This window comes from Microcebus murinus, chromosome 21 (genome assembly GCF_040939455.1).
Source record: "Microcebus murinus isolate Inina chromosome 21, M.murinus_Inina_mat1.0, whole genome shotgun sequence".
NCBI lineage: Eukaryota > Metazoa > Chordata > Mammalia > Primates > Cheirogaleidae > Microcebus > Microcebus murinus.
This window is the reverse complement of record NC_134124.1, coordinates 4,052,458-4,079,100: the sequence shown is the minus strand read 5'-3', so window position 1 is coordinate 4,079,100 and position 26,643 is coordinate 4,052,458. Positions and strand designations below refer to the sequence as shown.

General features: G+C 50.3%; 1 protein-coding gene across 1 annotated transcript in view; it reads right to left on the bottom strand.

Annotated features, from left to right (window-relative positions):
* Positions 1-7,284: 7,284 nt before the first annotated feature.
* Positions 7,285-26,643, bottom strand: part of CATSPER3 (cation channel sperm associated 3) — a 36,591-nt gene continuing 17,232 nt past the window's right edge. The window contains exons 3-8 of the mRNA XM_012762204.3: positions 15,876-16,115; positions 10,595-10,777; positions 9,751-9,891; positions 9,261-9,380; positions 8,297-8,454; positions 7,285-7,459 (exon numbers count right to left, since the gene is read on the bottom strand). Of these exons, the coding sequence (XP_012617658.1) occupies positions 7,372-7,459; positions 8,297-8,454; positions 9,261-9,380; positions 9,751-9,891; positions 10,595-10,777; positions 15,876-16,115 (930 nt within the window). The 3' untranslated portion in view covers positions 7,285-7,371. The remainder of the gene's footprint in view (positions 7,460-8,296; positions 8,455-9,260; positions 9,381-9,750; positions 9,892-10,594; positions 10,778-15,875; positions 16,116-26,643) is intronic.

Genomic DNA, 26,643 nt, shown 5'->3' with positions numbered 1-26,643 from the left:
CACACAGGCGCACGCACCTCTCCCCCTCGGGTAAACCCAATTTAATAAAGGATATATTCACACGAAGACCTCCAGCCCCACACGTGGCGTGACCAGGGATCCCTCCTCCACCCCCAAGCTCCTGCTGAGTCACCGAGCTGGAGTGAGCACAGGTGCATGCGGTGTATGCTGAACCCCGGCTTCTCCCGAGCTTGCTGTTGGCTCCACCAAAGCTTCCCGACCCTCCCACAGTGCTGAGCCCAAAGTGTGCCGCCGCAGCCCACCCAGTGCCCCGGGCTCGCAGAGATTCTGCCGCCCCCTCCAGGCAGGGATACCACTGAGCCCAGGCTGGCGAAGGGACCTCGAGGAGGGCAGGGCCCCCTCTGGGAGCCAAGAGGCCCAGATTCTAGCCCTTGGGCCAGGCTCTTCCCGGGGAGAGACTTTCCCTTCCGAGAGCCCAAATCTCGCCTTGGGTCACGCAGGCCCTGGCCCCGCCTGCCTTCTCTCAGGGCTCGCTGTCGGGTTTGGAGACACCCTGGACGGACCAGTATGTGTGGCTTTCAAGTGGGACGTTGCTTCAGAGGCTTCAGAATTATTATTATCTCACTCACCTCCGGGTGCCGGCGAATTCCTGAGTGAGGGTTCTCTTTCTTGGTCAACACGTCCAGCCTCTCTCCCCTGCAGACCTCCCTAGGGAAGCGTCTTGCTTTTTCCCCTTGGGTGCAGCGGCCCTTCCAAGCCCTCGGCAGGGACGCTGCGCTGCCCCGGATCCTCCACTGGGTCAGGAGCTGCCGCTGGGTGGGATGGAGTCGCCATCGCACTCTGAAGTCACCGGAGTCCTGGGCTCCCCCCGGCCCCTGTTTCCAGCACGGCTCAGGGCGGCCCTGCCCCAGCCCGGCCCTGCCACCACCAGGACAGTGAGGGCCAGAGACAAGACGAACACAGAGGGTCAGAGCACAGACTTCAGAGTGAGGCAGAGCCTGGGTTCGACTCCCAGCACCACTACTTATTCACTGTCATTGAACCACTCTGAACCTCAGTTTCCTCGTCTATAAAACGGGATAAATGTGAAAAGGTACGTATGGCGTTTGACACTGTACTGGTGACACAGTACGCTCAGTATAATTACTAGATCTCTTTGCTGTCCACTTTCTCCCTCTCCACCAGGATTCCAAACCTGGCGTGTCTCAGGCAGTGCAGTCACTGGCACCCAGGTGTTCGGGCATGACTGCTCGACCCACGGTCCTCCACAACTGGTGCTGGGAGAAGAAATATCTACGGGTAGAGGAATTCAGGTCTGATTTAAGGTAAGGTATAAAAGGTCAAGGGTAAGAGTGTGAAAAAGAGGAGATCAAGGCTAATGGGGACAATCTTGGAAGGCTTCCTGTTAGAGGAGGCCTGGTTCTGAGCACTGAAGGACAGGCAGGATTGGAGTGTTTATGCAGGAGCAGAGGTGAGACTGACCCAGGTACAGGGAGCCCTGGGCAATATGGAGAGAAAAGGGGGGAGACAGAATACAGGAGCCTCAAATGCCAGGTGAAGGGGATATAGCCACCCTCGGGGCGGCGGTGGGAGTCAGACCTGGCCAGGTCACCGCCCTGCCTGCCGCCCCTCCCATCCTTTAAAGTCCCAACAGCCCAGCTGAGCGCTCAGGGCCCTTGGGATCTGGCTCCAGTCTACATCCCCAACTCCAGTCCCGCCACCGCTCACCCCCCCCCCGCTGCAGGCTGCAGCCACACCAACTTCTCAGTGCCTCCTAAACCCTCGGCCAGCTCCAGCCCTCTTTCCTGCGTGCATTTGGTTCCTTCTGCCTGCAACGCCCTTCGACCTGCCGTAGGTACACACATATGATGAATGTATGCATGCACACACACACACACACACACACACACACACATGCTGCTTAACAATTTTTTTCAAGGTGAAAACTGTGTTGTCTTTCCTGATCACACAACACATGCTCATTCTTAAAATTCAAAACGTTCAGAAGGTTTGAGGACAAAGGCAAGATCTCCTAAACCACTGTGAATATTTTTATGATTATCCTTCTTGATGTCCCCAGCATACATTCATGTCTGTGCACACACATTCTGTATGTTCACTCTCGATTACATGAAGGATCGTACATCACATGTTGCTCTAGAAGCTACTTTTTCACTCAGTAAAATATCAAGAACACCTATTCTTATCTACAAATCTTTGTTCTTAATGGCCACATACATGGATTCACAGTAATTTAACCAATCTCTCACCAACGAGCATTTAGGCAGTTCCTTGCTTTGTTTTGTTTCTATTTATAACAAGCCACAGTAGACAGCCGTCTCTGTGCATGTGTCCTTTGGCTCCTTAGGATAATTTCAAGAAGGAGAACTATGAGGTCCTAGAAACACAGAGATCAAATCTAATCCGCCTTGCCTTCTGAGAAGGCCCCGCCGTTTGCATTGTGGTCAGGGCACCCGCGCTCCGTACCAGGTTTGTCCATCAGCTTTGCCACCCACTGCTGCTTTGTGTGTGTTGTCTTTTTTCTTTAATTTTTAGTACAGACAGTGTCACATATTTAGAGTTCTGCAACTGGCTTTTCCCACCTGACGATGCTTTCTCTCCATTTCTGCCTGCTCTTTCAAGGGTCAGACAAAAAACAAAATCCACCTACTCCAATCAAGAGTCTCTCAAGGTGTCACCCCCTACCCCAGCTGGCCAAGCTCCCAGCCCTGCTGCGATTTCTCAGTGGATGCAGGAGCAGGCAGAGGGCCAGAAAGAGCTGCCTACACGTCACCACCCAAGTGGCCGGCCCCCGGCTGTGGGGACGGCCCTGCGTGCACCGACCAGCCCGGCGCATCCTGAGCCTCGCTCATGCCTGCTCAGCACGGCCCGCTGGCAGCCAAGCCTCCGTGGGGCCTGCTGTGCTGAAGCCCAGAGAAAGGCGGCACCTAAGCCAAACCCTCCTCTCTGCCCAGGCTGCAATTTCCTGATTAGGCGCCGCAGTCACCACCCTTTCTGCACACACTGATTGCTTCCTGCCGCCCACTCATTCTCGGGGGCTCCCGAGGCTCCCGGGGACGCCAGCAGACGTCAGAGCCTCGGCCGAGCAGTGAGAAGGTGCCAGGGAGCCGGGCAGTACAAGTTCATCCCGGTAGCCACCCGCCCCTCCTCCCAGAGTCAGGCCCTGCTCAAAAGAGAACCATGGCTTGGTTCTTAAAATTCGAGAAATAGCTTTAATGAGGAAGAACCAGGCTGCTCGGAGGCAGGAGCGCAGAGGAGAGCCTGTGTGGCCTGCACCCAATACTGACTCTGCCCTTTGGTGACGGTCTTGGCCAAGTGCGTCTCTGAGTACTGGCCTGCCCCCCTATGAGACGGTGACGACAATTCCTCGGAGACTGCTGCGTGGCAGTACACAGAGTGGTTAGAAGGCCAGGCACACTTGGCTATGAATTCTGGTTCTTCCCGCTGAGTTGTACAACCTTGGGTAGGTTACTTTGAACCTCAGTTTTGCCACCTATTTAATGGGAATAATGAAAACACCCAAGCGTTATTTGAAGTTATACATGTGCAAGTATGTTGTAAACAGGAATGCTAGTGAAACAAAAGGCAGTGTAGCCATGGTCAATAAAGAGAACGAGCTATACCTTTGAAACCCTGGCCTGACCTCTGTCTGGAAGCCCCTTCTCTGGCCCAGCGTCAAGTTTTGGCTCTTCATCCCAGGCCCTGCTCTCAAGCGTAAGTGTCGAGGCGGGGAGTCAGGGCACAGTGGTTCTCTGGGAATGCTGGTCGGTGGGCAGCGGGGCACCTCTGCTGTGAGGAAACCACCACGCGGGTGGTGGCCAGTCCCAGTTTCCCGAGAGTTTCGGAACAGACTTTTCGTCCCCCTCTGGATCCTTCTACACTTCCCTTTTGAGACTTTGGTTTCATTTTGCAAGAAGCCAGTCACACCTGGTGCCACCACCCCCTGGCATACTCCACATAGAGGCGTCTGATCCCAGCTCAGGGCTCAGGCCATGAAAACCCCTCTTAACATCTCCCAGTTTGAGCCTGAGTGGTCTCCGTGACACAGGGTGACCTTTTAGACAACCTGAACACAGCCCAGCCTCCACATGGTCTCATCTATTCGTGGGGTTCCATTTTTAAAAGGTACAGCACAGCAAGCAAGAGCCAATTTAAGAGAATTCCAATCACTATTTGTCTCTCTCAGGGAACACCAGTGGGGACCCCATTCTCAACACACAAGGACACTTGAAATCCCCCTTCCTCCCCTCTGCAGGGCTGACGCACCGTGGTCAGAGCCACCAGCCCAGAGTCCCAGACTCCTCGGCTTTTCCTTCCTTCTTCCCTCGCTTGCCCCAGGTTCCGTGTTCTGTAGACTCAACATGACAAGGAGCCTGGTCTTTCCTTGACAACTTTCTCTCTGCTTTGCCCGTGAAACTGATTCCGCCACAGAGGAGAGCCCGGGAGCCGGCCACAGAAGCAGCAAACTTCCCTTCCCGCTCCCCAGCTCCGGCTCGCCACCATCCTCCCATCGCCCCGTGCAAAGCCTGAGATCAAATCGAAGGCAGAGTCTGGGGAGGGGCGGCACGTGGCTGACCGAGCACAGACAGGACCCTCTGCGGCGGAGTGGGGTGCTTATGTGGGGGTAAATCGCATACCATTTCTCTCCCACCCCTGGGACGAGGATCAGAACAAGCACCCTCCTTCTGGAGTAGCCTTGCTAGGAATACTAGAACCAGCTTCTCTCTCAAGCACCTGCAGGACCAGGGAGCAGGCCCACCTAGGGCCATGCCTGGAACAGGTGGCGACGCACCAGAGCAAAACCCGACCTGTCGGAGGCCAGTCTGCTCTAGGAGTTGTCAGGTCTCCCCCACGCTGGAAGGCAGTGTCAAGGTGCACAGTTTCGTCAGATTCTAGGGGCTGTCGGCATGAACGGGAGAGCTTGTGTTGTCAGTCACTGCCCGGACCTCCACGACACAGGGATGACTTCCTCCTGGTGGAATCGAAAAGCCGTTAAAAAATCCAGGCACCTTCCCCACAGCTCCAGCCGTGGATTCTAGAAGAGCCGGGGGAGAGCCAGGGCACGACCAGGAGAAGACTTGGGCCCAGCCCCCTGCATCCCGCCATGGCCCCCCCACACACGAGGCGGGCAGGCTGGGGATGAATGAGCCATTCAGGGACAGCCCTGCAGGGTCTCAGGGCTGGGGGTGAGGAGGGCCCTGCTTTCCGCCGCCAGGCAGGGACAAGCAGAGCCACTTCTGCCTCCGACAAATCAATCGAAGGTCTTGGCCAAGCCTGTTTGAGTTGGTGAGAGCCCAAGTGGGAATTCCAATCTGCCAGTGTTTGCTCTGCAGGCGCGTAGAGCCAAACAGAAATGCCGCTCTGGGACGCCGCGCCAAGTATCCATCAGCTTGTTCTGCCAGCAGTGCGGGGCCGGCCCTGTGCACGTCACCTCCGCCCAGCTCTCTGCTCTGAAAGCCTTCTTCTTGTGCCCTGAAAGGCAGCCTCCTCTCCCACGCCACACCCTGCGGCCTGTGCCCAGGGCTGCCTTGCTGGGCCTGGGCCCTTGGCCGTCCAGGTCTGACACTCCACCTGCCCGCTCTGACCCAGCTCCGTCTGAAGAGCTGGTCACAGCCTCCCCAGCAGGCCCCTGGCCTCTGCGAGCTGCTGTCAGACCCACACTTCCCTCCCCACCATCCTGACGCCGGCCAGCCCCTCTCAGCCCCTGATCAGCACGGCCCCCGCAGAGCTGGAGGGCTGACAGCCAGGAAACGCAGACCGTGGGTTGACTGCCCCTTTTCTCACACGCTCACACCGAGTTTATTAGAACCTCGTAGCTGGTCAGTTTTATCATCCCACAGCACCACAAAAGCCCCCAGCCTGGAGTCACCCCCTGACACATAAGACCCTGAGCTTCTCCCCCTGCCACAAGGGGCACAGACACCCTACCGAGTTCAGCCATCTCTGGGACATTGGCACAAAACTTTCGCCCAGGAGGTGGCCAGGCTGCACTCCCTGCCCTCAGAGGGTCCCCACAGCAGGACAATGGGTCTCACCCTATTGTTTTCATGATTCTCAACATGGCCCTGAATTTGTCAGTGGAAATGGTTTGAGCATCTTAGAAAAAAGGTGCTCTCTGCATTCAAACAATTGCTGTCACTTCCTCAGCGAAACTGGCTGGATTCCTGCCTTCCCTACACAGCCGTGAGCACCAAGAAGGCCAGGGCTAGACTGTGGGTTTCTCCCTACAGAACCCCAGCACCCGGCATAGCTCAGTAAACAGTGGATGGATGTATGGACGCAGCCGCAAGGAAAGGCTTCTAGCTGCCCTAGTCCTGTGGCCTCAGGGGTGCCGTCACCCAGGCCTGCAGCCGTGAGCCCACCTACAGAACACTTGTCCAGCTACCGTCAACTCTACCCCATGCGCTTTCCACTAACTGACTCCCCAGTGTGGGTCTCAGGCCGTTCTGCACCCACCTATAGGTGCCCAGTCCCAGAAGCCACCTGACCCTCTGTCTGAGGTGGTACCGCCAAGGTGACGGGCTCAGGCATACTCTCCAGCAATGGGCCATGGTGGGCACTGCCAGGCCTCTGGGCTGGTCCGTCTGGAGCAAGGCAGCCACCTGGGCCCGCCTGGGCCTTCCGTCACGACTGGACCAGCATGGCACCAGGACTTTGGCAGCTCCGGTGGCCATCTGGCACAGAATGACAAAGAAATGTCCGCTTTTAGGTGAAGAACCCTAACTGACTATAGGAGGAGAGTGGCCCAAAGTGCCTGACGCTGCCACTGCGCTGGGCCCTGGTGCCAGGTGCCCTGAGATTGCCACTGGTGGCCCCCAGCCTGGCTCCACACCCAGACCTAGAACCCTGCCAGTCTCAGCTGCACCCCTGGGGCGAGCCTAGAGGAGGTCAGAGCAGACTTCCGAAAAGGTCTCTGGAGCAGTGGGTCAAAGAGAGAGATGTGGCACTGTCAGGCGGGAACACCCACATCGATCAGCCCCAGGGGCCCCCAGGTCGGCAGAGCCACGTAGCGCAAAGGGCCACGCACCGTATGGGCCTACTGGAGGCTGTGCTAGGTCTGAAGTCCTCAGGCAGCTTCCCCAGGCCCTTGCAGCTGGGTGCAGGGAGACTAGAGCCAGTGTTGCCCCTGGATGTGGCCTCTGGCCAAAGCCAGCCCTGAGCCTCCCTCTCCCGACTCCCTAGGTCTGCCGGGTCCTGGGGATGGGGCATTCTGGGGAACCAGACTTCATGGGCGCCCACCCGGGCCCAGCCCCTAAACGTGGGGAGATGTGTAATCACAGCCACTCTGGAGAGGCCAGCTCAGGAAGCCTGTGTTTAATAGGGGCCTGTCGCAGCCTGCGGCACCCTGGGTGCCTGAGCGTCCATGCCCAGCTACAGCACGTAGATGTTCTACAAGGGCTGGCCCTCCTTCTTCTGGGGCAAGTCTTCGAGCAACAGGCCCAGCACATGCGCAGTCTCATAGTAGAGCTCTTGAAGCCTGGAAAGTGGGGCAGGACGAGAGGAGAGCTGAGGTCAGGGGCAGGCATCAGGCCACCCGGGCCCCGCCCACCACATACCTGCACCTGTGCATTCGCCCCGCCTGGCAGCTGTGGGAGCAGGGAAGAGCAAGAGACAGTGCCTGGCCACTCTTGGCCCAAAAGTAGGCGTTCCTCAACCCTTCCCATTTAGTCTCTCCTGTCTCCGAAGCCTTCCAGTGTCTTTTTATTGAGAAGCCAAGATAATCATGTCTGTCCCTGCTCAAGAGCCCACTGTAGTACCAGTGGCCCCTCTGCATGGTTTTTACATCTTTCTTGCTCCATAATGGCCCATCATAATCCCAGCTAACTGACACTGGGCACAAGCCCCAGGCCAGGTCAAGCTCAGAGCTTCACATATGCTAGTTTCATTGACTCAGCCCAGCAGCCCCTCAGGTGACAGACAGATGGGAAAAGGGCAGAGACTTGCCCAAGGTTGCACAGGAAGGTAGTGGCAGAACCAGGCCAGAGCCTCAGCTCCTGGTTTCCACCCAGTGCCCTTTCCTCCGCCCTCTGAAAAGGGGTCCGTGAGCGAGGGCCGGAGAGCTGAAGGAGCTGGCATTTCAACACGAGCCAAGGCAAGCTGGGGGGGGGGGGTCAGGGGAGCAGATCCCCCAGCCAAGGCCTGTCCACACAGCAGTCTGCCCCTGGGTATGCACGGAGTCTTGCATGCCCAAGTGGGGCCTCGGTCCACCCACCCTGAACATCAGCCCGCCATCCCCCTCGCTGTCCTGGGGCACCCAACGCAGGCCAGCCTCAAGGAAGCCCCAGGGACCAGCGCAGGCTGGGCCAGGACTGACTTGTACATAGTAGCATCTTGGTTATCCAGAGTGGCAAAGTAGACATTGATGAAGGGTAAGCTGGTGCCAAAATCCTCCAAGACCATGGGGTCCCTGTGCCGCAGGGTTCTCTTAAATTTCTCCATCAGCTCATCGAAACTTTTGTAGTCAACATGTTTCTAGAGAGCAAAGCATAGCGAAAGAGCAATGAGGAGGAGGAGGTGACAGCCAACCTGCACCGAGATCCGGAGACGGTCCACAGAGAGCCCCAGGCAAAGGCCTGACCCTGGCCCAGGAAGAGTCTGGAGCCCAGTTGCAAGTCTGTCCCGACCCCCTCAGAGCCTGGACTCCCCCGGAGGATCCAGCTACCACTGACACGAGGACAGGTGGCGCACAAAGGAATCAGCCAGAGTCTAAGTGCAGCCCAGCATGGCCTCCCCCACCGGCAAACACCGGGCGCAATCCAGACTGTCAGACGTTCCGAGAAGAGGTGAGGACGGCGCACCAGCCTGGCGAGGGGCAGGCCCAGCATGGATGCACGGGCCCCCAGGCCCCATCACTGCCTCATGCTCCACAAGAAGGCTCCGATTTGCTATGCTCATTATTGTGCTGGGATTAGAGACTCCAGCAAACAGGCCATGCGACGCCCTGCCAGAGCCTCCGAATCTTCACCCCACAAAGGACTAAGGCCATACCTGTTGGCACCGGCGTGCCCGGAGTCAGAGCCCCGGCACAGGCTGCCTGGCCCCGGAGGGGTGCTCTGCCCACGGAGGGAGATGCCGCAGCCAGGGCAGCCCGCACTCCAAGAGGCTCAGAGAAACAAAAATGCAGGGAGTAAACCTGACTCTGGAAATGCAGGAGGGAGGTACCTGCCTTACCTAAGGCCACAGACACCTGAGGCAACCTGCCCGCTAGAGGCCCCAAGGCCCCGCCTTCCCGGCCATTGGTCAGCCGCGTTGGCCTCCCCGCCACAGCGACCACCTACCTGTGACTGCATCAGCCTGCTGACCTCCTCCTGCTGCCGCCTCAGAATCGCCTGCTTCTCCTCCATGAGCGTGGTGTGGTGCTCATGCATCAGCTCCCGCTCAAACTTCTTGATGGAGTCCTGGAGAGGGATGCTGGAGGCTGGGGCGGGTCACCATACACACCCACCCCAGTCTTTCCTCTCCCCTAGCCTGGGCTGCCTGCCGCGCAGGCCCTCGGCAGGACCCTGCCACATGGGGCCAGCCCCACCCAAGCTGCCAAGTGCAGCTGCAGGGGCTCCCCAAGCCCCCCGTCTCGCTGTACACCCCTGCAAGGCCAGGCCAGTGTGCCGGCTCAGGGAGGAGAGTTGGCCGGGGGAGGGAAGAGCCTCTCTCGCCAGCTCCACCCCACGTTGGGACGGAGACAGAGCTTGGAGTACTCCTAGGAGACTGGCCCATGACTCCACCTGCCACACCTACCCTGACCTCCAATCCTCACGAGCACGGCCTCACCTCAGTGTGTATGATCATCACGCCCACTAGCATGCTAAGGAAGATGAAGGAGGCTAGCAAGATGAAGATGATGGTGAATGCCCGGCTCACAACAAATTCCCGTTTGTCCAACTGCTGCTGCAGGTCTGTCCAGCCATCCACCTGCCCAGGCCGGGGAGGGGATGCTGAGGGCCAAGGCCCAGAGGGATGGGCCCCCTTCTCACCTGTGCTATGGGAGTACCAGTCCAAAGGGCTCCCCCTGCCTCAGCCCCACTGAGGAGGAGGATAGTTCTGCCTCCACATCAGCCCTTCAAAAACTCTAGGCCACCGGCTCCAGCCCATGCAAGGGGGCCCGGCAAGGCCAGGCACCCCTGGGTGGACGCACTGCTGGCCAGTATGTCCTAGGCTCTCTTCTCTCAAGGCCTCCCAACCCTCCCCAAAAGATACTGCCTCTCTGCCAGGCCAACCTTGGAAAAGACCCCACTCTTTCCAGAGTCCAACAGAATCTAGACTTCTAGACTGGGGGTGGGAGTGCTTATTCTGGGTAGATGCGTGGCGGTCTATTCCCCAAAAGGCGATGGGACATGGGTTTCATTCATAAATTAATCCAAATGTATTATCATTTGAGAACTCTTTGAGAAGTTTTATGACCCTGTGAGACATATGGAAATGCTCCAAGGAGTCACCAGATTAGAGACAGAGATGGCTCCCTGTCCAGGGCACCGGCCTCTGCGTGGGGCTAGCCCCCAGCCGCCCCAGGCCAGCTAAGCATCTGCACATGGGCAAGGCCCACGGGAGCCCCAGCATGCCCTTATGCTCATACCACCTGGGCATTCCCTGTCACCACTGTTCCCAAACACAGTACCGTGGCCAAACTGAAGAGGGTGAAGAAAGCTGCAGCCAGATTCCCCCAGTTTTCGTGGTCGCCCCTGTCTGGAACTCCAAACAGGCAGAAGCCCAAGATGGCGAAGATGTACATCAGGATGAAGAGCAGGATGAGCACGGAGGCCACGGTGTAGACTGTCTGCCCGAGGGCAGTGATGAGCCTCTGCAAGGCAGGGACGCTGCAGTCGGCAAGGGCACCGGGCGGGTGGTCTCGGAGGACAGAGGTCGGCTCTGCCTGGTTCACAGCCAGCCCCGGCACGGGTGCCACGCCTGCCGCATGGTGCATGCTCCATAAGCGTTGGCCGGTCGGATGGATGGACAGATGGATGGATGAAGTGAATCTACTGTGCCAACATGGAGTGCTGGATCAGTCCAACAGTGGCTTACCAATGTCTGGCATCTACCTTCAGCCGCCCATGGGCAGATCGTGTGTGCTGCCCCAGGACCAGGGTACCCTCCCGTCAGCACCACCGAGCACTCCACTTGAACCTCAGCCTGGCTCCACTCTCACCCTGGGGTGTCACGCTCCTGCTTCTGAGCTGAGGGGCCTTGAACGCTCTTTGCCCCAGGTCCAGGAGGACTAAAGGAGCACCCTGGGAGTGAGAATGGAGAGCACTGAGGGGAAGGTGGCTCTCCATTCCTTCTGGAGGAAGGCTGGTCTCTGTCCTGTGACCTCAGTCTTATCCCCATGAACTCGGCATTTGTTTATTTTTGCCCATTTGTTTATTACACTGCCCATCCCCGGGGAGCACAGCACATGGCTCCTCTTCACTCATTCCCTGTGCCCTGGAGTCTGGCATGTAGTAGGTCCGCCTTGCATGTTCACCTACCTAGATGTTTCACAGACATAACTATAAGGCAGGAACTCATCAACACCTAAGTGCACATACAGGAATAACATTTATCGGGCGTCAGGCAGATAGGAGGGGGGAGGAGGGGATGGGTATACACATACATAATGAGTGCGATGTGCACCGTCTGGGGGGTGGACACACTTGAAGCTCTGACTCCGGGGGCGAAGGGGGGAAAAGGGCAATATACGTAACCTAAACATTTGTACCCCCATAATATGCTGAAATAAAATAAATAAAAAATAATAATAATAATTTCAAGGTAGGTAGGCATTTTTATTCTTCCCATTTCAAAATTAGGAATCAGAGGCTCAGAGAAGCAAAATGTCTTGGGCAGGATCATACCTCAATACAGTGGCAGGGCTGGGACCAACTCCCAAGCCCTTTGCCCCATGACACCACTGTCAATCACTAGCAGCTCCAAGCACAGAGACTGTCTCTCAGCTTAGCACTGGGAAAGGAGGAACTTGGAGCTAAGACACAGGACAGTGAGGTTCAGACAATCTGGGGCAAGTGCAGAAGCAGAGAGGCTACGCTGTGTGTACACTGGCTTGGCAGCTGCCTAAAAGGTGAGTGCACGCCTGATGCCCCCTCCTGTCCTTGGGGGAAGAAAGTCAGTTTTATTGGATTAATTGCAAAACAGCTGAGATGTAAAAAAAGACAAAAAACAAAATTGCCTTCCTCCCTGCTGCAGAGAGGTAAATCTCTTTCCCCAAAACTAGTGAGACTAAAGCAGTAAGTCCTCATGAGAAATGCCACAATAGCATCCCATCTGCCCATCAGGTTTGCACAGCAGGAAGTGGGGAGTGCCGCATAGCAGGACTTGACACACATGCAGAAGGGTTGAGGTGACAGGCCTGGCTGGGTCTTCCACCTCCCAGCCTGCCCAACAACCCTGAGACTGGCAGTAGAGGAAAGGTCGTGCTCTCTGGGAAGCCCCTGCAGAACCCCCAACAGCTCGTCTTTGTCAAGTTCTCAAAGCACAATCCAAGAAGGCCTTGTTAGTGTGTAGTCCAGAAAGGTGCAAAAAGGAGCAAAAAGATGAAGTCTCTGTAGACTTCAATTAATACAGATCAGCACAGAGGTGCCAGTCCCCACCTTCAGCAGCTACAGCTGCCCCTGGACAGCACACAGAGAGATGTGATCCAGGGTCCCATGGCATCCCAAAAGCCACAGGAAAGCCACAGCCAAAGTGGCTGGTGATCCCCAGGGAAGTACTGTGGATACAAGGCTCTGTTAATGACAGGAAAACCCTGAGGCCAAACATGGGGTACATGTTTGGGTACATGATGTGTCTGCATGTCCACGGTCTGGGCATGTCTCCAAGGACCAAAGGATGAGCAGAGGCCCACAGTCACCCAGCAGGCCTGGCTTGCCTGGGACACAGCCAGCCAGCAGGAAAGTTGCCTAGGGAGGAAGAATGGGGTGCCCCTGCCAGGCCCTCAGCCCCAGCACCTCCAGGCCTTTGCCTTCCAGACAGGCTGCCATAGTGCAGCCAAGACAGGTGCCCTCGACAGGCAGCGAGTGCCCTCAGCCTCGCCAGGGGTCAGTCTAGGTTAATGCCCCTTCCTTCCCAGACAGAAGCTTCTCCAGCCCCTAGTCTTTTCTGCTTCTCTCCTCCCTGCATGGCCCTGTGCATCCTCCCCCTCAGCCCACTGCCCACCACCCCGTTCCCACATGACGCCCACAGTGACCTCTCTCCTGGCCTCACTCAGAAGTCCTCTCTCACCTGAGGACATCACTCCCCAGCAGCCCTCTCCATGGAGGCTGGTACTCCCCACCGCCCACAGCTCCAGGGGCCATCCCTGCACCATCCTCGGAGCCCCCACCTCCACAGGCAGAGCCTCTGCCTCTGGGCAGGGCCAAGATTCCAGCCTTCTGCCCCTCCTCACATCTCCAAATCTCTGCCTCCAGGATCACCACCTACTACTTTCCCACCCCATCCTGCTACATCATCCTGGGGACCTCTGGCATCTTTATGAATGACCCGCCATCTTCCAGGCCTTTCTATCTGGTGACCCTGGTAGCACTCCTGGCGCGTTCCCTTGGTGCCCGACACATGGAGAAACGGGGCTGAACTTCCCAATGTCCAGCTGCTCCCTTGCTCTGAGGTGACCACCACCTGACACCAACCCAGGCACCTGCAGTCTTCTTTCCTGTCCACCTGCCGTACTCTCGTCCCCACTGACGCCAACGCCAGCACGTCAGCAGTCCCGTCCCCTCCTTCTAGGGCACATTACAGCTGCGGTCCCAGCCCCTGGGCTGTAGACTGGTACGAGTCTGTGGCCTGTTGGGAACTGGGCTGCACAGCAGGAGGTGAGCAGAGGACGAGCGAGTGAAGCTTCATCTGTGTTCACAGCGGCGCCATCGCTGGCATCACCACCGGAGCTCCGCCTCCTGTCAGATCAGCGGCGGCACCAGATTCTCACAGGAGCAGGAGCCCTGCTAAACCGCGCAGCGAGGGGTGTGGGTCGCGGTCCTTGTGAGAATCCAACGCCTGGTGGTCTGAGGGGAGCTGGGGCGGTGATGCGAGTGCTGGGGAGCGGCTGCAGATGCAGGTCAGCGTCAGCAGAGAGGACTGACTGCACAGTCAATGTGACGCGCCTGACTCATCCCAAACCATCCCCCCACAACACCCTGGAAAAATTAACTTCCATGAAACTGGTTCCTGGTGCCAAAAACGTTGGGGACCGCTGCGCTACAGGATCTGTCTCCGGCCTGTGAACAGGGCAGCCGCTCTCAGGTCTGAAACAGAGAGTGCCGTGATTTGACGTACACGTTTGAGACCACCCTGAGCCTCTGGGCTACTTCTGCTCGGGGCTTTCAGTTCCGTGGGAAGCCATTGCAGGAATCCAGGTAGAGATTGAAGGCAACAGTGATGAAAAGATGTGGACAAGTCAGTAACTGTTTAGGACGCTCTGCAACGAGGCTTTGAGAGAGAAGAGGCAAAGCGGACACTTGGATTTATGACTTGGCAACCGAGTGGGCTGGGGACCACTCCTCGCCAGGAGACGAAGTACTGGAAGAGGGGCCAGGATTTGGGATTTGAGGGTGGGGTGGGGGAGGGGCAAGTGGTGGCTTCCAGTTTACACGCACTGAGCTTGAGGAGCCTGTGAGATGTCAGGAGGTAGCTAGGTCTGAAGGTCACAGGGAGAGGTGGAGGCAAGCAAAGAACCTGGCCAGCAGAAGAGACCACCAAGAGAGAATAAGCGGAGGGAGAAGAGCCGGAGAACTCAGGAATAGTCCTGAGAAAACGGCACTTACGGGCCAGGCAAAGAAAAAATGCACCCAAGAAGTCAGGCTGGAGGAACACCAAGAGAAGGCAGTGACAAGGATGCCAAGGGAAATGGCAACTGGATTTGGGGACAAGGAGATTGTCGGCAACCTCCGAGAGGCTAATGACTCTGGAGTGGAGGGGAAGAAGCCAGGGCATAAGTGACGGACAGGCAAGTGGGGACTGGCAGTACAAACACTTTTCTCCCAAAGCCTGACCATAAGGAAAAGGAGGGGGAAGGCAGGACCGTGTTGTTTGGGAGGGGACACACACAGGCATGTGACCGCATGAGAGTGAGAAATGAATGCACATGGGTGCGTGGCAGGGGGAGCTCCCCAACATTCTCTTTCTTCTCCAGCCAGCCTGGGGGTCCCTGAGTGTGGGGCCCAGGCCCCAGGCAGCTGCCACACGGCCCTGGGCCAGAGGCAATCTCTCAGCAGGATAGGCTGACTGGTCCTGACACAAATAGGTCCAGACCAGCCCCTTCCTGGAGAAGCAAGCATCCTGGGTGCAGAGCCAGGGCAAACATACTGGTGCAGGTCAGATGCCTGAGGGCACGGCTGAGTGCCAGGGTCAGCCTTGAGGTTTGTTCTGAAACCTGAGTCTAGGAGAGACTGGTCACTCCATGACTTTCAGCAACCCAGAGAGACTTCTCAGCACAAACAGCACTTCTAGAGCTGCCTTAAAAAAGTAATGAGACTATTCCCATCAAGAGAAGCAGCAGATTTTCAGCTGTTTGGGGAAAGCGGCTAGTGGCCAAGGCCACCAAAAAGCTGGAGACTCCTGGGTGTAGCTCAAAGGATCTGTAGCTGAATAAAATCTGTCACTTTGCAGTGTGGGAGAGAGGGAAAGTCCACATAGCCTATGGACTTAGACACACCATTCAAATCTCAGCTCTCACATTTAAATGCTGGGTGACCTGGGGCCTCAATTTCTGGTCTATAAAATGGAGCTAATAATACTTTTCTTACCATTGTTTCAAGATTAAATGAGATAATATTGGTAAATCGACCTGCCACATAGTAGGACTCAATAACTGGAAGATAGTAGTAGAATCATTATTTCCCCAGGGGCTGGTGGGCAGAGGGGTCGTGCAGCCGGCCCTCCCAACACCACGGCACCCCCAGGGCACTCACCCGGATGCCCCGGCTGTAGGGGATGAGCTTGAGGATGCGCAGGGACTGCATGCCGTCAGCAAAGTGCAGGTAGCGGTAGTGCTTCCCCTTGATCTTGCGGAGGATATAGGGGATAAAGATCAGGAGGATGATGATAACATCCAGCACGTTGTAGCCATTCTTCCAGTAGCCAAGGGGGTCCACATAGACTTTCATGACAAACTCAGAGCTGTAGATGGACACAAAGATGATCTCCGACATCTGCAGGGGTAGCAAGGGTTGGAGGGGTCAGACCCAGCTGCAGAGCCCTGTAGCCCTGGCCCTCTCCCTGCCTGGGCCGCCCAGCCTGGTGTGGCGAGGGGATGCTCTGAAGTCTGCCGCATGAGAGGGAAACCCAGGCAGTCGCCAGCGCATGGCAGACACTCAGTGCGCCCGAATCCCTTCCCCTTCAGTGTCCTCCCTACCCGGCAGCCCTAAGCCCGGGGCCAAGTTTGACCCTGGGTGCTGGAAATGACTGAATGACAGACAGAATTACTGCATGGGCCCCGTGTATGGCAACTCAATGTGTCAGGCAGCCTAGATATAAGGCTTACCAAGAGAAGATCCCCAGAGTTTCCCGGCCAACCCGAATATATACAGTGTATAAGGAGCGTAGATGAAATACTCAAATATCTACTTCAATTTAATCTATTAATTATATATACTTAAAATCAGTTAACCAAAGTCATCTGTTTCTGAAGAATATTCCGCTCTTCTTTTCACTTTTACACCTTATGAACCAATGAGATCCTCCTGAAGCATCTGCAACTCCAATGGCTTAGCTTTTACCAGGAGGTACTTCTCAAGTCATCTGAGAGTTTTGCTATCAAGCTGACTGTCACACACGTCCATTCACTGGAACAGCTTTGACTGAGCACTGACCATGTGCCGAGCAAGCACTGTTTCAGGCACCAGAAAATGCCCAGCCCTGGGAAGCTTACAACTGAGGAAACAGAAATAAAGGAAGAGACAGCGCTTAACCAAACGCATACGGGATGCAGCATGAGGCAGGAAGGAAAATAAACTGGCCAAAGGAGATAGAGGGACCGGCCAGATCCGGGAGAAGCAGTCTTGGAAGCTATTTTAGAAAAGGTGATCAACGGAGGTACGTCCCTCTGAAGCCAGAAATGAAGCCAAAATGCAAACTAGTAGAATGCTTCCAAGAAGTTGGGGAATGGCAAATCCAAGAGCCCCAGTGAGGGTGAAAAGGAACAGCAAAGTTAGCATGGCTGGAACAGAAAGAGGGAGAGCAGGCCAGGAGATGCGGCTGGAGAGGTCGACCACGTAGGCCTGGTGAGCACTTTATAGTTTAATCTCAGCCTTGGAGGATTTTGCGCAATGGAGTGATCTGAACTGATTTACATTTTAAAGAGATCTCAACAACTTCAAACAATTCCTATACATTTTATTGTACACATGTGCGAAGCCGCTCTCAGTTAAATATCTAGGAGTGGAAATTATTGGGTTGTAGGATAAGAGCATCTTCAGCTTCACTAGATTTTGATGAATTGTTTTCTGAAGTTATTGAATCAGTTTACTTTACTGTAATCAATGTTCCTATTGTTCTACATCCTTGCCAATACTTCCACTGCCAGACTTTTTTTCTTTTACATTTTTTTTTTATTTCGGCATATTATGGGGGTACAAATTTTAAGGTTTCAAAAAATGTCCTTTCTTCCCCTCCCCCCCCAGTCTGAGTTTCCAGCGTGACCATCCCCCAGATGGTGCACATCTCGCCCATTATGTATGTATATACCCGACCCCCTCCCCCCTACCACCTGCCCAATACCCTATTACTGTAGTTCCTATGTGTCCACTTAAGTGCTGCTCAGTTTATACCAGTTTGCTGGTGAGTATATGTGGTGGTTGTTTTTCCATTCTTGGGATGCTTCACTTAGTAGTATGGGTTCCAGCTCTAACCAGGACAATATAAGATGTGCTATATCACCGTTTAGCACACCGTTGTTTCTTAGAGCTGAATAGTACTCCATGATAGACATATACCACATTTTATTAATCCACTCTTGGATTGATGGACACGTGGGCTGTTTCCACAGCCTTGCAATTATGAATTGTGCTGCTATAAACATTCGAGTGCAGGTGTCTTTTTTGTAGAGTGTCATTGGATCTTTTGGCTAGATGCCCAGTAATGGGATTGCTGGATCAAATGATAGATCAACTTGTATTGCTTTACGGTATCTCCATATTGCTTTCCACAGAGGTTGAACTAGTGTGCAGTCCCACAAGCAGTGTAGGAGTGTTCCTATCTCTCCACATCCATGCCAGCATTTGTTGTTTGGGGACTTTTTGATAAAGGCCATTCTCACTGGAGTTAAGTGATATCTCATTGTGGTTTTGATTTGCATTTTCCTGATAATTAGAGATGTTGAGCATTTTTTCATATGTTTGTTAGCCATTCTTCTGTCTTGTTTAGAAAAGTTTCTGTTTAAGTCCTTTGCCCACTTTTTGATAGGGTTATTTGACTTTTTCTTGCTGATTTTCGTGAGTTCTAAGTATATTCTAGTTATCAGCCCCTTATCAGATGCGTAGGATGCAAATATTTTCTCACATTCTGTAGGTTGTCTGTTTACCTTCATGACTGTTTCTTTGGCTGTGCAGAAGCTTTTTAGTTTGATCATGTCCCATTGATTTATTTTTGGTGCTGCTGTGATTGCCTTTGAGGTCTTCTTTATAAATTCTTTGCCTAGGCCGATGTCTAGGAGAGTGTTTCCAACATTTTCCTCTGGAATTATAATAGTTTCATACCTTAGGTTTAAGACTGTTATCCAGTGTGAGTTAATTTTTGTGAGAGGTGAAAGGTGTGGGTCCTGCTTCAGCCTCCTACAAATGGCTATCCAGTTTTCCCAGCAGCATTTATTGAAAAGGGATTCTTTTCCCCAGTGTATGTTTTTGTCTGCTTTGTCAAAGATTAGATGGCTATATGAGGATGGTTTTATATCAGGATTCTCAGATCTGTTCCACTGGTCAATATTCCTATTTTTGTGCCAATACCATATTGATTTAATTACTACAGCTTTGTAGTATAGTTTGATATCTGGCATATTAATACCTCCCATTTTGTTTTTATTGCCTAGAATTACTTTTGATATTCAGGGTCTTCTTTGGTTCCATACAAAGCGTAAAATTATTTTTTCTATATCTGTGAAGAATGATGATGGGATTTTAATAGGTATTGCATTGAATCTATAGATCAGTTTGGGTAATATAGACATTTTAACAATGTTGAGTCTGCCGATCCACGAGCATGGTATGGATTTCCATCTGTTTACGTCCTCTGCTATTTCCTTCCTCAGTGTTTCATAGTTCTCCCTATAGAGGTCTTTTACCTCCTTGGTTAAGTATATTCCTAGGTACTTTAATTTCTTTGTTGCTATTGTGAAGGGAATTGAGCCTTTGATTTGGTTCTCAATTTGATTATTATTGGCATATATGAATGCCTCTGATTTCTGTGTATTGATTTTGTATCCTGAGACTTTACTAAATTCATTTATCAGTTCCACGAGTTTCTTGGTTGAATCTTTGGGGTTTTCTAAATATAATATCATAGCATCAGCGAACAGTGAAAGTTTGATCTCTTCTGCCCCTATTTGGATACCTTTAATTCCACTTTCCTGTCTGATTGCTGTAGCCAGGACTTCCAGCACTATGTTGAATAGAAGTGGAGATAGTGGGCAGCCTTGTCTGGTTCCAGTTCTACGTGGGAATGCTTTCAATTTTTCCCCATTCAGTATGATGTTGGCTATGGGTCTGTCATATATGGCTTGTATCATTTTTAGGTATGTCCCTTCTATGCCTATTTTTTTTTTTTTTTTTTTTTGAGACAGAGTCTAGCTTTCTTGCCTAGGCTAGAGTGAGTGCCGTGGCATCAGCCTCGCTCACAGCAACCTCAAACTCCTGGGCTCAAGCCATCCTCCTGCCTCAGGCTCCCAAGTAGCTGGGACTACAGGCATGCGCCACCATGCCCGGCTGATTTTTATATATATATATTAGTTGGCCAATTAATTTCTTTCTATTTTTATGGTAGAGACGGGGTCTCGCTCAGGCTGGTTTTGAACTCCTGACCTTGAGCAATCCACCCGCCTCGGCCTCCCAGAGTGCTAGGATTACAGGCGTGAGCCACCGCGCCCGGCCTATGCCTATTTTCTTAAGTGTTCGTATCATGAAAGGGTGTTGAATTTTGTCAAAAGCTTTTTCTGCACCTATTGAAAGAATCATGTGGTCTTTGTTTTTGCTTCTGTTTATGTGGTGAATTGCATTTATAGATTTACGTATGTTGAACCATCCCTGCATCCCTGGGATGAAGCCCACTTGGTCGTGATGGATTATTTTTTTGATAAGCGTCTGGATTCGGTTAGCTAGGATTTTGTTGAAAATTTTTGCATCTATATTCATTAGGGATATTACTCTGTAATTTTCATTTTTTGTTGCATCCTTTCCTGGTTTTGGTATCAGAGTAATATTCGCTTCATAAAAGGTGTTGGGGAGGTTTCCATTTTTCTCGATGTTGTGGAATAATTTCTGCAAGATAGGGACCAGTTCTTTGTAAGTGAGGTAAAATTTGGGTGTGAAACCATCTGTAGCGGGACTTTTCTTTTTAGGGAGATTTTTAATCGCTGTTTCTATTTCAGCTCTTGAGATTGGTCTGTTCAGGAATTCTATTTCTTCCTGGTTGAGCCTAGAGAGGCTGTGTGTTTCTAGAAATTTGTCCATTTCCTCCACATTTTCCAATTGGTCTGCATAGATTTTTATAGTATTTGTAAATTATATCTTGTATCTCCTTGGGATCAGTTGTGATATCTCCTCTTTTGTTCCTGAAGGAGCTTATTAGAGATTTCTCTTTTCTGCTTTTCATTAGCCTAGCCAATGGCGTGTCAATTTTGTTTATTTTTTCAAAGAACCAACTTTTTGTTTTATTAATCTCCTGAATAGCTTCCCTGTTGTCAATTTTGTTTAGCTCTGATTTGATCTTGTTGATTTCAATTCTTCTGCTGGGTTTGGGGTTGGTCTGTACTTTTTCCAGCTCTTTGAGTCATTTCATTAGATTGTCTATCTTTTTGACTTTTGATTATAGGCATTTATGGAAATAAACTTTCCTCTCAGTACTGCTTTAGCTGTGTCCTAGAGGATTTGATAACTTGTCTCTCCATTGTCATTTTGTTCATAGAATTTTTTTATTTTCATCTTGATTTCTTCATTTATGAAGTAAATATGTTAGGGTTGATTTTTACTTTTATTCCACTGTGATCTGAGAAGATACATGGTATGATTTCTATTTTTTTAAATTTCTTGAGGCTTACTTTGTGTCCTAGGATATGGTCAATCTTAGAGGATGTCCCCTGAGCTGATGAGAAGACCGTATATTCAGTGGATTTGGGGTAGAATGTCCTGTAAATGTCAGTCAGACCCAGTTGTTCTAGAGTTTTGTTTAAGTCCATTATTTCATTATTAATTTTCTGTTTGGAGGATCTGTCCTGTGCCATCAGTGGGGTGTTGAAATCTCCGGTGATTATGGAGTTGCTGTTAATCAATTTGCTTAGATCCAGTAAGGTTTGCTTTATGAAACTGGGTGCACCTAAGTTGGGTGCATATATATTTAAAATTGTTATTTCTTGTTGAACTATGCCCTTCACCATTATATAAGACCATCTTTGTCTTTCACTACTTTTGTTGGTTTTAAAACTAAATCGTCTGAAATTAGAACTGCCATGCCAGCCTTCTTTTGGCTTCCACTTGCTTGGAATACTGATCTCCACCCCTTTTAGGCTATATGCATCCTTGCTGGTTAGATGCGTTTCCTGAAGACAGCATATACTTGGCCTGTATTTTCTTATCCATTCAGCCAGCCTATGTCTCTTGAGTGGAGAGTTTAAGCCATTCACATTTATTGAGAGAAATGATAGGTAAGGTAGATTACTGTTCATTCTGTTGGGTTGGATGTTGTTGCTTTGATCTCTCTTGAGCCATTGTGATATCTGGCCTTTAATCTTTAGGTTTTGGTTGTTTTTATATTCGTGAGTTTTTATTATGGTGTTCCGTGCGTAACACTGTTTTGAGTACTTCTTGTAGGGCTAGTCTTGTCTTGGTGAATTCTCTGAGACTTTATCTGAGAATGTCTTAATTTCTCCTTCATATATAAAGCTTAGTTTTGCAGAGTACAAGATTCTAGGCTGGGGGTTATTTTGTTTCAAAAGAGTGAGAGTGGGGCCCCAGTCTCTCCTTGCTTGTATTGTTTCAGTTGAGAAATCTGGCGTTATTCGGATCAGTTTTCCTTTGTATGTAACTTGCTTCTTTCGCCTTACAGCTTGTAGGAGGGTCTCTTTTGTTGATATTTTGGTCAATCTGATGACTACATGGTGTGGTGTTTTCCTGTTTGCATTGTATCTCCCAGGAGTCCTTTTGGCCTCTTGTATTTCTAATTATAGGTTACTGGTTAGACCTGGGAAGTTTTCTTCAATTATTTCTTCAAAAAGCTTATCCAACCCTTGGGTTTTTTCTTCCTCCTTCTCCGGAATCCAGTGGACCCGCAGGTTATTTTTCTTTGTATAATCCCACAATTCTTGTAAGCTTTGCTCATGTCTCTTATTTTTCTGCTCTAACTCTGTGATTAACTTATTTGGTTTGAATGAGTTGTCTTCAACCTCTGAGATTCTTTCTTCTGTTTGGTCCACCCTATTTTTGAGGCTGTCCACTGTGTTTTGAATTTCCCTGAATAAATTCTTCATTTCCAGGATGTCGGTTTGATTCTTCTTCAAGATCTCGATCTCCTTAATGAATCTTTGTTCTAATTCTTGTATCTTCTTTGTAGTTTCTTTGTGTTGGTTATCCATTTTTTCTTGCATATCATTGAGCTTTCTTACAATCAAATTTTGGAATTCTTCTTCTGTCATTTTAGTGTTTTGGGTTTGTTCAGACTCCATTTCTTGAGAGCTGGTGTATCTCCTTGTTTTTCCTTTTATGAGAGTCCTGTGCTGAACCTCTGTGGATTCTCTATGCTGTCCCTGTAGTGGGGAGATCCACTCGAATGTAGGAGACCAAGATCTGTGTCTCCTTCTCTGGGAGCAGGAGTCCGGGGGGTTACTTTTACTCTGCCATTTTTCCTCCGATCCAGACTTCTTAATTTTTAAGATTTAATTTCTAATACTTCCACTGTCAGTCTGATAAATATGAAATAGTATTTTATTTTTTAATTTTTGTTTCTCTATTAATGAGATTGCCATCTTTTTATATGTTTAAATTGGGAATTACCTGTTTCTAATCTTTGCCAAATTTTCTGCTGGATTGTTTTTTCTTCTTACTGATTTGGAAGACATCTTTTACAGATTTTGAATCCTAATCCTTTACCTGCCACATGAGTAACAAATATCTTCTTTCACCATAATGTTTCACGTTTTTAATAGTCTTTGAATTTAAAATTTTAATGGAATCAAATTTACCAAAACTTTTCTTCATACTTTATTTTGCATCTTAAGAAATCTTTCACTCCTTGAGACCATATAAATACTCTCCTATATTTGTTTCTAAAAATGTTAAAAGTTTTGCTTTCAAGATAGGTCTTTAAGTCAGCTGTGTATGCTATGAGATAGAGAATCAATCATGCTGGGCGTGGTGGCCTGTAATCCTAGCAATCTGGGAGGCTGAGGCAGGTGGATTGTTTGAGCTCAGGAGTTCAAGACCAGCCTGAACAAGAGCCAGACCCTATCTCTACTAAAAATAGAAAGAAATTGGCCAACTAAAAATATATAGAAAAAATTAGCCGGGCATGATGGCGCACACCTATAGTCCCAGCTACTTGGGAGGCTGAGGCAGGAGGATTGCTTGAACCCAGGAGTTTGAGGTTGTTGTGAGCTATGCTGATGCCACAGCACTCTAGCCAGGGCAACAAGAGTGAGACTTTGTCTCCAAAAAAAAAAAAAAGCAAAAAGAAAAGAAAATCAATCATATTTTTCCTCCATACTGATAACCAATCGTCCCAGCACCATTTAATGAAGAATCCATCTTCCATCACTCACCTGTAGTGCCATCTGACCTATACCAGGTTCCCACAGGAGCCAGGTTCTGTTTCTGCATGCTCTGTTCCATTCCATGGGTCTATTCGTCCATCCGTGCATCACCACCACTCTGCCTTAATTATTATAGTTTTCTAGAAGGTCTTATATCTCTTACGTTGATCTGGGATCAAGGACCTTGACGTTACTATTGTAACTGTTTTGAGGAGCCACAAACCACACCCATATAGGATAGCGAACTTAATATTAATAAATGTGTATGTTCCCACTGCTCCACTGATCAGCTGTTCCCCTAACTCTCTTCCTCTCCTTGGGCTTCCCAGTTCCCCGAGACACAACGATATTGAAATTAGGCCAGCTAATAACCCTACAATGGCCTCTAAGTGTTTAAGTGAAAGGAAGAGTCATATGTCTCTCACTTTAAACTAAAAGTTAAAAATGACTTAGCTTAGTGAGGAAGGCATGTTGAAAGGCTGAGACAGGCCAAAAGCTAGGCCTCTTGCTCCAACAGACAAGCTGTGACTACAAAGGAAAGTTCTTCGACGAAATTAAAAGGGCTACTTCCGTGAACACATGAATGACAAGAAAGCAAAATAGCCATATTGCTGATATGGAAAAAGTTTGAGTGCTCTGGATAGAAGATCAAATCCATCACAACATTCCCTTCAGAGCGAGGCCCAATTCTCTTCAATTCTATGAAGGCTGAGAGAGGTGAGGAAGCTGCAAAAAACAGTGTGAGGTTGGCTCATGAGGTTTAAGGTAAGAAGCCATCTCAGAAACGTGCAAGGTGAAGGAGCAAGTGCTGAAGCAGAAGCTGCAGCAAGTTATCTAGAAGATCTAGCTAAGGTGACGTTTGAAGGTGGCTGCATTAAACAATAGATTTTCAATGAAAACAAAACAGCCTTTTATTGGAAGAAGATGCCATCTAGGATTTTTCCTAGCTACAGCAGTCAACGCCTGGCTTCAAAGCTTCAAAGGACAGGATGACTCTCTTGTTAAGGGCTAATGCAGCTGGTGACTCTCAATTGAAGCCAGTGCTCATTTTACCTTTCTGGAAATTCTAAGGCTCTCAAGAATTATGTTAATCTACTCTGTTCTAGAAATGGAACAACAAAGGCTAGATGACTGCACATCTGTTCACAGCATGGTTTACTTTATATGTTAAGCCTGCTGTTGAGACCTACTGCTCAGAAAAAAAGATTCCTTACAGAATATTACTGCTCATGGACAATGCCCCTGGTCACCCATGAGCTCTGATGGAGACGTGCAAGGAGATCAACATTGTTTTCATGCCAGCTAACACAACATCCATTCTGAAGCACATGGATCAAGGCATTGCTTCAACTTTCAAGTCTTATCATTTAATAAATATATTCATAGGCTATAGCTGCCATAGATAGTGATTCTACTACTGATGGATCTGGGCAAAGTAAATTGAAAACCTTCTGGAGAGGATGCACCATTCTAGGTGCCATTAAGAATATTTGTGATTCATGGAAGAAGGTCAAACTATCAACATTAACAGGAATTGGAAAAAGTTGATTCCAACCCTCCTCACGGATGAGTTGAAGAGGTCCAAGACTTCAGTGGAGGAAAGAACTGCAGATGTGGTGCAAACAGCAAGTGAACGGGAATTAGAAGCACAGCCTCAAGATGTGCTGAATTGCTGCAATCTCATGATCAGAACTGAATGGATGAGGAGTTACTTCTTACAGATGAGCAAAGAAAGTGGTTTCTTGAGATGGAATCTACTCCTGGTGACGATGCTGTGAACACAGCTGAAATGGCAACAAAGCATTTATGACATTACATAAACTTAGTTGATAAAGCAACACTGGGGTTTGAAATGATTAAATCCAATTTTGTTTGGGTTTTTTAAAAATTTATTTTATTTTTTGTTTTCTTTAATTTTAAAGTAATAATTGACACATAAAGAAAGAATATGGCGGCCGGGCGTGGTGGCTCACGCTTGTAATCCTAGCTCTCTGGGAGGCTGAGGCAGGCAGATTGCTCGAGGTCAGGAGTTCGAAACCAGCCTGAGCAAGAGCGAGACCCTGTCTCTACTAAAAATAGAAATAAATTAATTGGCCAACTAATATATATAGAAAAAATTAGCCAGGCATGGTGGCGCATGCCTGTAGTCCCAGCTACTCAGGAGGCTGAGGCAGGAGGATTACTTGAGCCCAGGAGTTTGAGGTTGCTGTGAGCTAGGCTGACGCCACGGCACTCACTCTAGCCTGGTCAACAAAGCAAGACTCTGTCTCAAAAAAAAAAAAAAAAGAATGAATATGTTCAAGGTGTACAGTGTGATGACTGATATATGTGTACACTGTGTAGTGATTATCATAATCAACCAACACATCTGCTTTGGTCTGAATGTTTGTGTCCCTCCTAAATTCATGAAAGACATTCTACTGTGGGTAAAACGCCAACAAAGAGCACTGCATGATACAGAGAAACCTTTTGTGAAAGGAAAAGTCAGTCACTGCGGAAGTTTCCACAGCCACCCCAGCCTTCCTGATGAGCCAGCAGCCAGCAACTTTGAAACAAGACACTCCACCAGCAAAGAGTACGACTGGCTCAAGGCTCAGATGATTGCTAGCATTTTTAGGCAGTAAGTATTTTTAATTAAGGTATGTATATTTTTCAGACATAATGCTATTACATACTTAATAGATCACAGTATAGTATAAACATAATTATTATCATTTTTTTTTTTTTGA